Raw genomic sequence first — 16,552 nt, 5'->3', positions numbered from 1 at the left:
CTCCCTTTCTATAACGTGGGGCCATAGCGGGTCGGGCTCGGCCTCTAACAATGGCCAGGACCTGTGGCTAATAGCGCTCGGCACTGATCGCGGGGCCGCGCGCTATTAACCCTTTAGATGCGGCGTTCAAAGTTGATCGCCGCGTCTAAAGTGAAACTAAACTACGGCTAGCTCAGTGGGCTGTTCTGGCCCCCCGCGGTGAAATCGCAGTGTCCCGAACAGCTGCCTGATCGCCGAATGACTGCTCAGTGCCTGAGATCCAGGCATGAGCAGTCAAGCAGCAGAATCATCGATCAATGGTTTCCTATGAGAAACCATTGATCCATGTAAAAGATCAGTGTGTGCAGTGTTATAGTCCCCTATGGGAGCTACAACATTGCAAAAAAGAAAGTGGGGAAAAAAAAGTTAATAAAGATCATTTAACCCCTTCCCTAATAAAAGTTTGAATAACCCCCCCCCCCCCATAAAAATAAAAAAAACTGTGTAAATAAAAATAAACATATGTGGTATCGCCATGTGCGGAAATATCCGAACTATAAAAATATAAGGTTAATTAAACTGCACGGTCAATGGCGTACACATATAAAAATTCCAAAGTCCAAAATTGCATATTTTTGGTCACTTTGTATACCACAAAAAAAATGTATAAAAAGTGATCAAAAATTCAGATCAAAACAATCATTGTACCGATAAAAACTTCAGATCACAGCGCAAAAAATCAGCCCTCATACCACCCTGTATACAGAAAAATAAAAAAAGTTATAGGGGTCAGAAGAGGACAATTTTAAATGTATACATTTTCCTGCATGTAGTTATGATTTTTCCCAGAAGTAAGGCTGGGTTTCCAATATGTTTTCTCCCATAAGGGAGCGAATACGGCAGGGGATGCCTTTCTATGCGCTCCCGTATGTAATTAATTTCAATGAGCCGGCCGGAGTGAAACGTTCGGTCCGGTCTGCTCATTTTTGCGCCGTATGCGCTTTTACAACCGGAACTCAAACCGTGGTTGACCACAGTTTTAGGTCCTGGAGAAAAGCGCATACGGCGCAAAAATGAGCCAACCGGACCGAACGTTTCACTCTGGCCGGCTCATTGAAATGAATTACATATGGGAGCGCATAAGAAAGCGTGAGGTTTTAGCTCCACCCTGCCGTATGCGCTCCCATATGGGGAAAACGTCATGTGAACCCAGCCTAAGACAAAATCAAACCTATATAAGTAGGGTATCATTTCAATCATATGGACCTAAAGAATACAGAGAAGGTGTCATTTTTACCAAACAATGTACTGCGTAGAAACTGAAGCCCCCAAAAGTTACAAAATTGTGTTTTTTCTTAAATTTTGTTGCACAATGATTTTTTTTCCCGTTGGATTTTTGGGTAAAATGACTGATGTCGTTACAAAGTAGAATTGGTGGCGCAAAAAATAAGCCCTCATATGGATTTTTTGGATGCAAAATTTAAAGAGTTATGAGTTTTTTAAAGGTAAGGAGGAAAAAATGAAAGTCCAAAAATGGAAAAAACCCTGGACCTTAAGGGGTTTATGCAGGTACTACAGCTCCCAGCATGGAGCAGAATGTGCTCCATGTTGGGAGTAGTAGTACCTGCAGTTAAGGACAGATCGCAGCAAGTGTCACTCTTTGACAGCCGATGCGACCGTCCTATCTATTGCAGAGATGCGGAGCGGCTATCTCCTGCGCTCCACATACTCCAGCTGGCCAGTGATGTGAATAAAACATCAATCATTCCTATTTCCCTCTGAGAGCGCGGATTGGCTGCAACCATCACCACTCTGGGCGGAAAATATGAATGAGTGATGTTCTATTCACATCAATGGCCGGAGTACAGAGCAGAGATGCGAGCGCTGTATAGAGCCGCTCTGCATCTCTGCAATAGATAGGACGATCGCATCGGGTGTCAGGAGTGTCACCCAGGGCGATATGTCTATTAGTACAGGTACTACTACCATCATGGAACAGTCTGTTCCATACTGCGAGTAGTAGTACTACCTAAAAAAAATGTAAAAAAATTTGAGAAAAAAAAGTTAAACACACATACACACTTTAATAAAAATGTATTAAAAGTTCATTATGAAAAATAAAAATTTCCTTAAATACATTTTTTCCCATCCCTACTGCATCCTTTTTTTTTTTTTTTGGTGCCCAACACATTTTGAAAAAGGGGCCAAAAATGCTATTTCAACTCAAATGCAAAAACGCCAGAAAAAACGTCAGACGCAGGAAATTGCACTGTGAAAAGAATGCTGCAAAAAAAAAACAAGTGGAATCCTAGCCTTAAAGTCCCCTAAAGGGACTAAAAGTTAAAAAAAAAAAAGTTTTAAAAAAGTTTAAAAACACATACATTAACCCCTTCCTTATTTATAGTTTAAATCACTCCCCTTTTCCCAAATTCCATATAAAAATATATAAACATAATAAAAGTAAAAATGTGTGGTATTGCCGCGTGTGTAAATGTCTGAACTATAAAAATATAAGGTTAATTAAACCACACGGTCAATGGCGTACGTGTAAAAAAACATTCCAAAGCCCAAAATTGCATATTTTTGGTCACTTTGTATACCATAAAAAAATTTATAAAAAGTGATAAAAAATTCAGATCAGATCATCGTACTGATAAAAACTTCAGATCACGTCACACAAAAAGTGAGCCCTCATACCACCCCGTATACTGAAAAATAAAAAAGTTATAGGGGTCAGAAATGGACAATTTTAAACATACCGTATATACTCGAGTATAAGTCGACCCGAGTATAAGCCGAGGCCCCTAATTTCAACCCAAAATCCCAGGAAAAAGTTATTGACTCGAGTATAAGCCTAGGGTGGGAAATACATCATCCCCCCCTGTCATCATCCAGACCCCCGTTATTAACATCCTCATCATCATCACCGCCTGTCATCATCCAGACCCTCATCATCATCACCTGTCATCATCCCCTTGTCATCATCCCACACCCCCCCTTCATCATCCCCTTGTCATCATCCCCACCCCCCTTCATCATCCCCTTGTAATCATCCCACACCCCCCTTCATCATCCCCTTGTCATCATCCCCACCCCCCTTCATCATCCCCTTGTAATCATCCCACCCCCCCCCCTTCATCATCCCCTTGTAATCATCCCACACACCCCCCTTCATCATCCCCTTGTCATCATCCCCACCCCCCTTCATCATCCCACACTCCCCCTTCATCATCCCCTTGTAATCATCCCACACCCCCCCCCTTCATCATCCCCTTGTAATCATCCCACCCCCCCCTTCATCATCCCCTTGTCATCATCCCCACCCCCCTTCATCATCCCACACACCCCCTTCATCATCCTCTTGTCATCATCCGCCCTCAGTGGTTTTCAACCTGCGCACCTCCAGAGGTTTGAAAACTACAACTCCCAGCAAGCCCGGGCAGCCATCGGCTGTCCGGGCTTGCTGGGAGTTGTAGTTTTGAAACCTCCGGAGGTCCGCAGGTTGAAGACCACTGCAGCCTTCGACATCATCCAGCCCCCTCTCACCCCCTTTAGTTCTGTACAGTACTCACCTCCGCTCGGCGCTGGTCCGGTGCTGCAGGACTGTCCGGAGAGGAGGTCGTCCGGTGGGATAGTGGTTCCGGGCTGCTATCTTCACTGGGGGCGCCTCTTCTCCGCACTGCGGGCCCGGAATAGAGGCGTTGCCTGGACGATGACGCAGAAGTACGTTGGTAATGAACGTACCTCTGCGTCGTCGTCAAGGCAACGTGACTATTCTGGGGCCGGGCCCGAAGCGCTTAGAAGAGGCCTCCCCAGTGAAGATAGCAGCCCGGAACGACTATCCCACCGGACGACCTCCTCTCCGGACAGTCCTGCAGCACCGGACCAGCGCCGAGCGGAGGCGAGTACTGTACAGAACTAAAGGGGGTGAGAGGGGGCTGGATGATGTCGAAGGCCGCAGTGGTCTTCAACCTGCGGACCTCCGGAGGTTTCAAAACTACAACTCCCAGCAAGCCCGGACCGCCGATGGCTGACCGGGCTTGCTGGGAGTTGTAGTTTTGAAACCTCTGGAGGTCCGCAGGTTGAAGACCACTGCGGGTGGAGAGTTCACTCGAGTATAAGCCGAGGGGGGTGTTTTCAGCACGAAAAATCGTGCTGAAAAACTCGGCTTATACTCGAGTATATACGGTACTAATTTTGGTGCATGTAGTTGCATTTTTACCAAAAAGTGCACTGCGTGAAAAATGTTGTGGTGAAATGATTGATGTCATTACAAAGTACAATTGGTGGCACAAAAAATAAGCCCTGATATAAGTCTGCAGGTGCAAAATTGAAAGCGCTGTGATTTTTAGGAAATGAGGAAAAAATGAACGTGCAAAAACGGAAAAACCCTGCGTCCTTAAGGGGTTAACATTTTCCATCTGCCAACAATAGCATACTTAAATATTGCCTCTAATCCACTCTCTTCAAAAGCTGTATTATCATTACTCTGTCAGCAGCACATTCACCTCCTTGGCAGTATATACCCCCTCACTACACTTTTAACACATCCTACCCCACCCAGCGCAGCGCATTATTCTTTAGGATGCGTTCACACTGCAGAATATCCTCTCGCAGAATTCCACAAGCGGAGATTCCAACTGGCGGCTGTCGCCAAAATACTTTGGCGGTAGGACCGAGCTGACCTGGCCGTCACGATTGACGGCTATGCAGTGCTCGCGGACTTCCGCGCAAAGAATGAACATGTTCAGCAGCGGAGTTGTCCACCAGTGTGAACAGGTCTCGCGGAAGACCCATTCACACTGATGTTAATGTTCACTGCGCGGAATTCCACGGGAATTACGCAGTGTAAAGAATCCCTTAACTTTCGGCACTGTCAACAATATAGCCATATTCTACCCTGCAAAGGGACAGTTCTCTCAATGACAGCATATATCTGCCTTTCCCCTATAAGCAGTAGACCCCCCCCCCCCCCCCCCCCAACCGCAGCACAATCTTCTCTCTCACCTACTGCGGTGTCTACTATGAGGTCTGTCAGTTTCTACACTCAGTAGTTACTATACACTATTGTTTTAATCAATGCTGTCTACTTAATTGGAAAATATTACCTGTATATACATTGATCTGCCATAACAGTAACCCCTTTAGGACAAAGGCAATTTCCATTTTGGCATTTTCATGTTTTTCCTCCGCATGATGGCTTGTTTTTTGTGCGATTAATGGTACTTTGTAATGACACCTTTCAATTCATGACGACAAAGCCAAAACAGTATTATTGTTGTGGGATATTGAAAAAAAATTAAAAATTTTTTACACAGTGCACTTTACAGTAAAACTGACACATTGGCCCTTATTTACTAAGAGTGTTGTGTAGGTTTCTTTGTGGGTTTTAATTCCCTACAATTTATTTTCCACGGTATTTACTATGTTTCCCTACATTTTCCACTTTCCCTACACTTTGCTTTTTTTTTACACATGCTCTGATCTGTCGGGTTTTCCTCACATCCTCAAATACAACACATTTTCTGTGGAAACCTTGGTAAATATGTTGGTTTTTTTTTCAAAAATGTTGGGAACACGCAGGCGCAGTGATTGCAGGTGAGAAACTTTTAGCCGTGGATATGGAATATACTTTGCACAGGCGCGGGTGATCTTTTTGTGGGACGCAGCTGTGAGAGAGTGACAGAGCGGATGTGGATCATGGAGTGGATGTAACCTTCTCTGCACCCGGAGATGGGACACAATGGACAAACAGGTAACTCCTTCACCACAATTAGATTAATTATGTTTGGTATATATGGCAGAAACTGAATCAAGGAGGCACAACACCCCTGAGGAAGTTGCTGACGGGCAACGGAACGCGTGGAGTCTCTAGGAGGGCACCTGCCGTACTACTCCTCCATCTATTGTCCTCCACTGCTAGTCCCCTGTGCTATTTATGAAGGATATTCAGGTTGTATATATATTATCAGTGTTGTGGGGATAGGACTGTATCGATATAACACTCTTGTTACATGATAGGCTCATAACCTATTTATTTGTGGAGGCAGGTGCCCTGGGTGGGGTTCCCCCCTTTTTTTAGGGGGTCCCCCCTTGTTTGTGCATTGGCCATTTGGGCCTTTTTAATTGGTTTTAATTGTATTGTCTGCGTTTTGTAATACTTATGTGCAATAAAGATAACATTTTTTGGATTATAGCAACTGTGGGTGTGCATTATATTGCGTATTTCTTTTTCTTCTCTGGTGTACCAAACCGGTCTAGAAGATCTATTAACCCCTTAAGGACCAGGCCATTTTATACCTTAGGACCAGAGCGTTTGACCACTGTCACTTTAAACATTAATAACTCTGGAATGCTTTTAGTTATCATTCTGATTCCGAGATTGTTTTTTCGTGACATATTCTACTTTAACATAGTGGTAACATTTTTGTGGTAACTTGCATCCTTTCTTGGTGAAAATCCCAAAATTTGATGAAAAATTTGAAAATGTTGCATTTTTCTAACTTTGAAGCTCTCTGCTTGTAAGGAAAATGGATATTCAAAATAAAAAAAAAATTTATTCACATTTCCAATATGTCTACTTTATGTTTGAATCATAAAATTTACGTGTTTTTACTTTTGGAAGACATCAGAGGGCTTCAAAGTTCAGCAGCAATTTTCCAATTTTTCACAAAATTTTAAAACTCACTATTTTTCAGGGACCAGTTCAGGTTTGAAGTGGATTTGAAGGGTCTTCATATTAGAAATACCCCACAAATGACCCCATTCTAAAAACTGCACCCCCCAAAGTATTCAAAATGACATTTAGTAAGTGTTTTAACCCTTTAGGTGTTTCACAGGAATAGCAGCAAAGTGAAGGAGAAAATTCACAATCTTCATTTTTTACACTCGCATGTTCTTGTAAACCCAATTTTTATAAGGGGTAAAAGGAGAAAATGTATACTTATGTTTGTAGCCCAATTTCTCTCGAGTAAGGACATACCTCATTTGTCTATGTAAATTGTTCGGCGGGCGCAGTAGAGGGCTCAGAAGCGACAAGGGGATTTTGGAGAGAACGTTTTTCAGAAATGGTTTTTGGGGGGCATGTTGCATTTAGGAAGCCCCTATGGTGAACGTAACAAGGAATAAAGTGAGCCTTAATACCCCACAGGTGTTTCTCGACTTTAGCATTTTTCACTAAAATGTGTGTTTCCCCACAAATTTCACATTTTTGCAAGGGTTAATAGCAGAAAATACCCCCCAAAATTTGTAACCCCATCTCTTCTGAGTATGGAGGTACCCCATAAGTTGGCCTGAAGTGCACTACAGGCGAACTACAATGCTCAGAAGAGAAGGAGTGATATTTGGCTTTTTGAGAGCAAATTTTGCTCGGGGGGCATGTCGCATTTAGGAAGCCCCTATGGTGCCAGAACAGAAAAAAAAAAAAACACATGGCATACCATTTTGGAAACTAGACCCCTTGAGGAACGTAACAAGGAATAAAGTGAGCCTTAATACCCCACAGGGGTTTCACGACTTTTGCATATGTAAAAAAAAAAATAATTTCACTAAAATGTGGGTTTCCCCCCAAATTTCACATTTTTGCAAGGGTTAATAGCAGAAAATACCCCCCAAAATGTGTAACCCCATCTCTTCTGAGTATGGAGGTACCCCATAAGTTGACCTGAAGTGCACTACGGGCGAAATACAATGCTCAGAAGAGGAGGAGTACCATTGAGCTTTTGGAAAGAGAATTCGTTTGGAATGGTAGTCAGGGGCCATGTGCATTTACAAAGCCCCCGTGGTGCCAGAACAGTGGACCCCCCCACATGTGACCCTATTTTGGAAACTACACCCCTCACAGAATTTAATAAGTGGTGCAGTGAGCATTTACACCCCACTGGCGTTTGACAGATCTTTGGAACAGTGGGCTGTGCAAATGGAAAATTAAATTTTTCATTTTCACGGATCACTGTTCCAAAAATCTGTCAGACACCTGTGGGGCGTAAATGCTCACTGTACCCCTTATTACATTACATGAGGGGTGTAGTTTCCAAAATGGGGTCACATGTGGGGGGGGGGTCCATTGTTCTGGTACCATGGGGGCTTTGTAAACACAAGTGGCCTTCAATTCCGGACAAATTTTCTCTTCAAAATCCCAATGGCGCTCCTTCTCTTCTGAGCATTGTAGTGCACCCATAGAGCACTTTACATCCACATATGGGGTATGTTCTTACTCAGAAGAAATGGGGTTACAAATTTTGGGGGGCTTTTTTTTTATTTTCCCTTGTGAAAATGAAAAATTTAGGGTGACACCAGCATTTTAGTGAAAAAATTTTATTTTTTTTTCATTTTCCCATCCAACTTTAATGAAAATTTGTCAAACACCTGTGGGGTGTTCAGGCTCACTATACCCCTTGTTACGTTCCGTGAGGGGTGTTGTTTCCAAAATGGGGTCACATGTGGGTATATATTTTTTGGGGTTTATGTCAGAACCGCTGTAAAATCAGCCACCCCTGTGCAAATCACCAATTTAGGCCTCAAATGTACATGGTGCGCTCTCACTCCTGAGCCTTGTTGTGCGTCCGCAGAGCATTTTACGCCCACATATGGGGTATCTCCGTACTCAGGAGAAATTGTGTTGCAAATTTTGGGGGTCTTTGTTTCCTTTTACCTCTCGTGAAAATAAAAAGTAAAGGACAACACCAGCATGTTAGTGTAAACAAATATTTTTTTTTTACACTAACAGGCTGGTGTAGACCCCAACTTTTCTTTTTCATAATGGGTAAAAGGAAAAAAAGCCCCCAAAATTAGTAGTGCAATTTCTTCCGAGTACGGAAATACCCCATATGTGGCCCTAAACCGTTTCCTTGAAATATGACAGGGCTCTGAATTGAGAGAGCACCATGCGCATTTGAGGACTAAATTAGGGATTGCACAGGGGTGGACATAGGGGTATTCTACACCGGTGATTCCCAAACAGGGTGCCTCCAGCTGTTGCTAAACTCCCAGCATGCCTGGACAGTCAGTGGCTGTCCATAAATGCTGTGAGATGTTGTTTTGCAACAGCTGGAGGCTCTGTTTTGGAAACACTGCCGTACAATACGTTTTTTATTTTTATTGGGGGGACAGTGTAAGGGGGTGTTTATGTAGTGTTTTACCCTTTATTATGTGTTAGTGTAGTGTAGTGTTTTTAGGGTACATTCACACTGGCGGAGGTTTACAGTGAATTTACCGCTAGGAGTTTGCGCTGCGGCGAAAAATTTGCCGCAGCTCATACTTGAAGCAGAAAACTTACTGTAAACCCGCCAGTGTGAATGTACCCTGTACGTTCACATGGGGGGGCAAACCTCCAGCTGTTTCAAAACTACAACTCCCAGCATGTACTGACAGATCGTGCATGCTGGGAGTTGTACTTTTGCAACAGCTGGAGGCACACTGGTTGGAAAACCTTCAGTTAGGTTCTGTTACCTAACTCAGTATTTTCCAACCAGTGTGCCTCCAGCTGTTGCAAAACTTCAACTCCCAGCATGTACTGATCACCGAAGGGCATGCTGGGAGATGTAGTTATGCAACAGCTGGAGGTACACAACTACAACTCCCAGCATGCAGAGACAGCTGTTTGCTGTTTAGGCATGCTGGGAGTTGCAGTTTTGCAACATCTGGAGAGCTATAGTTTAGAGACCACTGCACAGTGGTCTCCAAACTGTGGACCTCCAGATGTTGCAAAACTACAACTCCCAGCATGCCCAGACAGCAAACTGCTGTGTGGGCATGCTGAGAGTTGTAGTTTTGCAAGATCTGGAGGTGCACAATATAGAGATCACTGTGCAGTGGTCTCAAACTGTAGACCTCCAGCTGTTGCAAAACTGCAACTCCCAGCATGCCTAAACAGCTCTCTGGGCATGCTGGGAGTTGTAGTTTTGCAACATTTGGAGGGTTACAGTTTAGAGACCACTCTATAGTGGTCTCAGACTGTAGCCCTCCAGATGTTGCTAAGTAACTCTCCGGCTTCCGTCGGATCCAGGGAGCTACGTCGCCGTCCTTTTCTTCCGCCGATCGCCGCCCGCTGCCGCCGCTGATCATCGCCCGCTGCCGTCGCCGCTGGGTAAGTGGATCTTCGGCGCCGGTCCCTGTCGGTTTCTCCGTCCTGCCCCGCCTATTGTGGGTGGGCAGAGCGGGGAAACCGAAAGTAAACCCCTCCACCCCCAATCTGCTATTGGTGGTCGCGTCTAGACCACCAATAGCAGAGATAGGAGGGGTGGCACCTCTGCCACCTCACTCCTATCGCTAGAGGGGGATTGTGGGTGTCTAGGACATCCGCGATCCCCTTTATTTTCCGGGTCACCGGGTCACTATAGACCCGTATGACCCGGAATAGCCACAAATCGCAAGTGTGAATTCACTTGCGATTTGCGGCGATCGCCGACATGGGGGGGTCTGATGACCCCCCTGGGCATATGCGCGGGGTGCCTGCTGATAGATATCAGCAGGCGGCGGGGACCGAAATTCCCACCGGCGTACAGATACGCCCTTGGTCCTTAAGTACCAGGGAGCAAAGGCATACCTGTACGCCCTTGGTCCTTAAGGGGTTAAGGACAGGAGAGAACCCTCCGCATCCGCCAGATACACTAACAGATCATCTGCATAAAGTGAAAATTTCTCTACAATCGGCCCCCCGGGGATGCCACAAATAGTAGGGTCATCACGGATGGCCGCAGCCAAAGGCTCCACGGCCAAAGCGAAAAGAAATGGAGAAAGCGGGCATCCCTGCCTCGTCCCGCGATCCAAGAGAAAGGGGATTGACACATCCATGTTAGTGCAAACCCGGACCCTGGGACTGTCATTAAACAACCGAACCCAGGCACAGAAGCGGGGACCAAACCCAAAGGCACCCAGAACCTCTCATAAGAAGGGCCACCCCACCAAGTCAAAGGCCTTATAGACATCCAAACCAACTACCACGCCAGAAGGAAAGCCCTCCCCACAGCTGCGATATTAAGTTGAAGGCGCTTCACATTCACATCAGTTGCCCTACCCGGCATAAAACCCGTTTGGTCAGGATGAATGATGGAGGAGGCGACACCACGTAGGCGGGTAGCCAATACCCGAGCCAGGATTTTTATATCCACATATCCCCTTCCCCAATATCGCGCCACACCCCTACCCCTTAATTCCCTGGTTGAACTTGATGGACATATGTCTTTTTTCGACCGTACTAACTATGTAACTATGTAACTATGTATATAAAAGAGAAATCGATCGATATGAATCAGGCAACAGAGGGTCTTTACCCGGCTTGGAAAGGACAACAATCAGCGCCTCCCTCATGGAATCTGGGAGAGACTCCTCCACAGCAAGTCAGTGGAACAATTTAAGCAATATAGGGGTCAAACACTCCTCATTTATCCTGTACCAGTCCCCAACCATCCCGTCTAGACCCGGGGTTTTCACGAATAGTCTGCCCAACTTCCTCAGCACTAAAGGGGCATCCAGCGCCTCTACCTGAGAGCAACTAAGTCGAGGGAGAGACAGATCCTGTAAGAAACAGACAATTTCCACAAATCAACATTTGTGACATTTAACAAAAAAAAGTAAAAAAAAAAAATCAGTGACTGAAATCTCCACCCTTCTTCTTGAAAGTAGTCATCGGCTTTCCATTCATGGAGTCAGTTTCTAGACCTGTTGGTGATCACCTTTTTTTTGTGAAGCAGCGACTGCAGCCTCCCAGACACTGTTCAGAGGGGGTGTACGGTTTTCCTCCACTTAAAGGGACGCTGTCCTCACTAAACAGTTTGTACAGGGTTCTAGTGCCGGTGACAGTGATGAAAATCATAATTGCCAATCTTCTGTTTGTGGCCCCGTTTGACTATGTTCATGCGGCAGAATATCTGCATGGAATTCTGCAGAAAATTTCACAAAAATGAATTTCACAAAAATGGAATTTCTGCAGCGGAAATTCTGAAGCGAAATTCTGCTGTGTAAACGGGACAGCGGAATCCCATTTAAGTGTATTGGCTATAAATTCATGCAGAAATTCTGGCGTGTGAACATAGCCTTTTTCTGTAATCCCTGGTCTTCTGGATATGGTCATGAGGAGCTTGGAGTATTGGGGGGTGCATTTCCAAGCCCCTGCGTGTCGATGTCTGGTGTTCTGAAGATCTGTGCGCACTGGCTTCTTCATAGTCATGTCTCCTCCTGCTATACTGCACAATGGAGCTCTACCCTGCAGCATAATGGCTAAGGCCGTGGCTACAGCGCATGCAGAGGGGAGCTCCATGCTGCATCATGGCAGGCTCAGAAGGAGGTGTAAGGGTGGGTTCACACCACGTTTTTCAAGTACGTTTCCCGTATACGTTTTGATTATTGAAATATGGAACCGTATTGAAAACCGTATACATAGACAAATAATTGAAAGCCGTATACACCCGGATGCATTTAAAAACGCATACGGTTTACTTTTTCCCCATACTGTTCCATCCGTTTTTTTGCCATACGGTTTTCTTTAGAAAAACTGATTGAAAACAGTATGCCAAAAACGTGATGTGAACCCAGCCTTAAAGGGGTACTCTGGAGCTTAGACATCTTATCCCCTATACAAAGGATAGGGGATAAGATGCCTGATTGTGGGGGTCCCGCGCTGGGGACCCCCATGATCTGGCACGCCACACCCCGTTAAAATCAGACCCCGGAGTGTGTTCGCTCCGAGTCTGATTACTGTTGATCCCGGGGCCGGAGCATTGTGACGTCACGGCTCCGCCCCTGTGTGCCATCACACTCTGCCCCCCAAAATGCAAGCCTATGGGAGGGGGGCGTGACAGCTGCGAACACACCCCGGGTCTGATTTTAACAGGGTGTGGCGTGCAAGATCACAGGGGTCCCCAGCGGTGGGACCTGCGCAATCAGGCATCTTATCCCCTATCCTTTGGATAGGGGATAAGATGTCTAAACACCGGAGTACCCCTTTAACAACGAAGAAGCCAGCGCACACAGATCTTCAGAACATCGGATGTTTCGAAAGGCAAACTACCACCCCGTTCACACTACAGAAATCGCGTGCGCTTTCCTCTCGTTTATGTCTATGGAATTCTGCTGCTCAGTTCACATCAAAAAGGTCTGTAGCGGAACTTCCCATGAGGAGTTTAGAAGACGGACCATGTCGAGTCTTTCGGTGAAACCTGCTAGAGAAGTAAATTTTTTGATGGGACGGCGCTTAGGTCTGCAGCAAATTGTTGCGCACGTAAGCGCCAGATTGCTGAATTTCCTTAGTGTGAATGTACCCTTAGCCTAGGTCTCCAATGTGGGGAGCAAAACTACAACTCCCAGCATGCCCGAACAGCCGAAGGCTGACCGGGCATGCTGGGAGTTGTAGTTTTGCAACAGCTGGAGGTCTGTACTTTGGAGACCACTGCCTAACTGAATCCCACTGATTTAGGGAAAGCCTTACATCCCACCCCATAACATCTATAGTGATGTAGCATCTGTCTCCAGCCTCCCCGTCATCCATGTCCCCTCCTGCAGTATTAGAGCCCCGTGCTGCACATGTAACGCACAATGTGACCGCGCAGCAGCCAATCAGCGGCTCCGCCGTCTCCCCGCCGCCTATAGGGCCCGCTGCACGGAGCGGAATGGTGATACATAGTGCGCAGCTCGCACGTGTACACGGATCGGTGACAGCCCCTCCCCCCGCAGGTGTAGTAACGCAAGCCTCCGTGTGTTGGCTCCATCCCGGCCGCAGCATGCCGTCTCCCATCCCTGTAGAGCGTTTCCTTCCCCGGGACCTGTCCCCGTCCATAGACCTGCGCCCCTGCAGCAGCCCCCTGGAGCTGAGCCGCACCAAGCCCAGCGCCCTCCTCCCCTGCGCCTTCCCCCGGCGCCCGGCTGTGCCCCGGCTTCCCCCCCGCCTGGCCTGGTGCAGCATTGACTGGGAGCAGGTGCGGGTGCTGGAGCCCCTCGGATCCGGGGGCTTCGGCTCCGTGTACCGGGCCACTTACCGCGGACAGACCGTGGCGCTGAAGAAGGTGAAGCGCTGCAGCAAGAACCGACTGGCCTCCCGGCAGAGCTTCTGGGCCGAGCTGAACGCCGCCTGCCTCCGGCATCCGCATGTGGTGCGCGTCCTGGCGGCCAGCGCCTCCTGCCCCGGTGACCCGGACAGCCCGGGCACCATCATCATGGAGTATGCGGGCAGCTGCACCCTGCACCAGCTCATCTACGGCCGCGGCCCCCCGCTGGACAAGGGGCGGTGTGTGCGCTATGCCCGGCACGTCGCGGACGGACTGTCCTTCCTGCACCGGGGCGGCGTGGTGCACCTGGACCTGAAGCCGGCCAACGTGCTGCTCGCCCCGGGAGACCTGTGCAAGATCGGGGACTTCGGCTGCTCGCACCGTCTGCGGGATGGGGAAGACGGCGAGGATCCGTGCTGCACCCAGCTCCGCCACGTAGGGGGCACCTACACCCACCGGGCCCCGGAGCTGCTCCGCGGGGAGCCGGTGACGGTGAAGGCGGACATCTACTCGTATGCGGTGACCGTGTGGCAGATGGTGACCCGGGAGCTGCCGTACACCGGGGATCGTCAGTGCGTGCTGTACGCCGTGGTCGCCTATCACCTGCGCCCGGAGATCGGACAGGTGTTCAGCTGCACCGAGGCCGGCAGGGCGCTCCGGGACATCGTGCAGAGCTGCTGGGTGCCCCGGCCGGAGGACAGACCCAGCGCCGACCACATCCTGCACTCACTGGGCTCCGGGGACTGCAGCTCCGCGTCCTCTGTGCAGCTGGGAGAGGATCCAGAGCCCGGCACCTGTCACCCTGAAGCCTCCTACACCTGACAGTGCACGGGCAGTCTCTTCAAGGAACACTGCACCTCCGGGCCATGGAGCCGCAGTCTCTCCAGGATGAGGACATGCTGAGTGTTGTAGTCCTCCAGGAGCCCGGACGTCTCCTGTTCTAATGAGTGAAGCACACGGGTGACTACTGGAGGCAACAGAGCAGTGTCATGTGACTAATGGTGGGCACTGGTGGTGGCACCGGGCAGGCAGCACTGGGTGGTCATATGTGTATGTTCTATGTGTTTTTATGTCTAGAACTTTCCAAGACGTTTGGTGTTTTCTCAATAAATGTTATATGGATAATACTGGATGCCATATGCCAGCCTCTGCTGAATGGTGATTGGTCTAGGACAGCTGAGCATGCTTAAAGGGGGACTCTGCTGACAGAGGGGCTGGTCAGTATTATGGAAATTGTTAGTGATTTACAGATCCTTGCTTGTTGTCATTGTATGGAAAACTCCTAACATACAACCTGTGCAGACCTGTCAACACAGCAGAGTATTGGGAAAGAATATTGCAGCTGCTGTGTTTATCTCCTAGGACAGGGTTTCCCAGTCTGTGCGCCTTCAGCTGTTGCAAAACTACAACTCCCCGCATTGCAGCTGTCAGGCATTGCTGGGAGTTGTAGTTTTGCAACAGATGAGACACCCTGGTGGGGAAACAGTGTCTAGAACAGCGTATCCTAACCTTTGGCTCTCAAGCTGTAGCAGAACTACAACTCCCAGCATGCTCAAACAGCTTTTGGCTATCTGGACTTGATAGGAGTTGTTGTTTTGATAACAGGGGATGTCATGATGGGACACACAAAAAGAAGCGGGCAGCTGCTTCACTGGCATTAACCCGAATACACAAGGTTACAATGCAGGTGAACCAGATTAAAATGAGGCATCACTTCCTCAGATCGGTGCCCTGTGCTATAGATAAATGAATAGTAGAAAATAGGAACTGAGGTAGCACTGGATCCGGTCCAAGATGAATTAACTTGTGGCATAAACCAGTTTATATTGTAAACTATTAGAGCTCATACCAACGTGTTTCTGGCCCGGATCAGGCCCTTCTTCAGGGTAGGTGCATATGCACTTTTATCCTGAAGGGAGAAACACGCTGGTATGAGCTCCAATAGTTTACAATATAAAGTGGTTTATGCTGCTAGTTACTTCATCTTGGACCGGATCCAGCGCTACCTCAGTTCCTATTTTCTACTGGTCATTTATCTACCTAACTGGACCAGTTGCCTCTGGGACCGGGAGGAACTTAGCTGCAGGACCAGAATCGTATACTTTTCACATTCTTACAGATGTTGTGCTGTCAGAGCAGGGTGAGTGGACTGTTCCCATCATTTTATTGTGTATTTTACTCATTACACTAAGGGAGAGTGTTCTTTTCTTTCCTTGGTTGCTGTGCTATAGATTGACCCGGTATTAGTCTCCATATGCCCACCCATCTCATACATACTCGTGTGACCTTTGTCCTTATGAGTGTAAGGTGGGTGATTATATGGGAGCAGAGAGGAGGCGGCAGGGATGCTTGGTAAGACCGGTCCAGCAGTGGAGGCTAATACTGGGTCTATCTCCAGAACTGGTAAGTAATACATCATTTTAAAGGGAAACTACGGTGGAAAACAAATGTTTTCAAAACTGGTGCCAGAAAGTTAAACATATTTGTAAATTACTTCTATTTAAAAATCTGGACCCTTCCATTACTTATCAGCTGCTGTATACTAGAGATGAGCAAACTTACAGTAAATTCGGTTTGTCACGAACTTCTCG

General features: G+C 47.4%; 1 protein-coding gene across 1 annotated transcript; it reads left to right on the top strand.

Moving 5' to 3' along the window:
* The first annotated feature begins 13,521 nt into the window (after positions 1-13,521).
* MOS (MOS proto-oncogene, serine/threonine kinase) lies at positions 13,522-15,746 on the top strand. Its single transcript, XM_056518568.1, has one exon. The coding sequence runs from the start codon at positions 13,587-13,589 to the stop codon at positions 14,781-14,783; it is 1,197 nt and encodes a 398-aa protein (XP_056374543.1). The 5' UTR covers positions 13,522-13,586; the 3' UTR covers positions 14,784-15,746.
* The last annotated feature ends 806 nt before the right edge of the window (positions 15,747-16,552 follow it).

This window comes from Hyla sarda, chromosome 5 (assembly GCF_029499605.1).
Source record: "Hyla sarda isolate aHylSar1 chromosome 5, aHylSar1.hap1, whole genome shotgun sequence".
NCBI classification, from domain to species: domain Eukaryota; kingdom Metazoa; phylum Chordata; class Amphibia; order Anura; family Hylidae; genus Hyla; species Hyla sarda.
The sequence above is the reverse complement of the archived record's forward strand: the minus strand, read 5'-3'. Positions and strand labels throughout refer to the sequence as shown.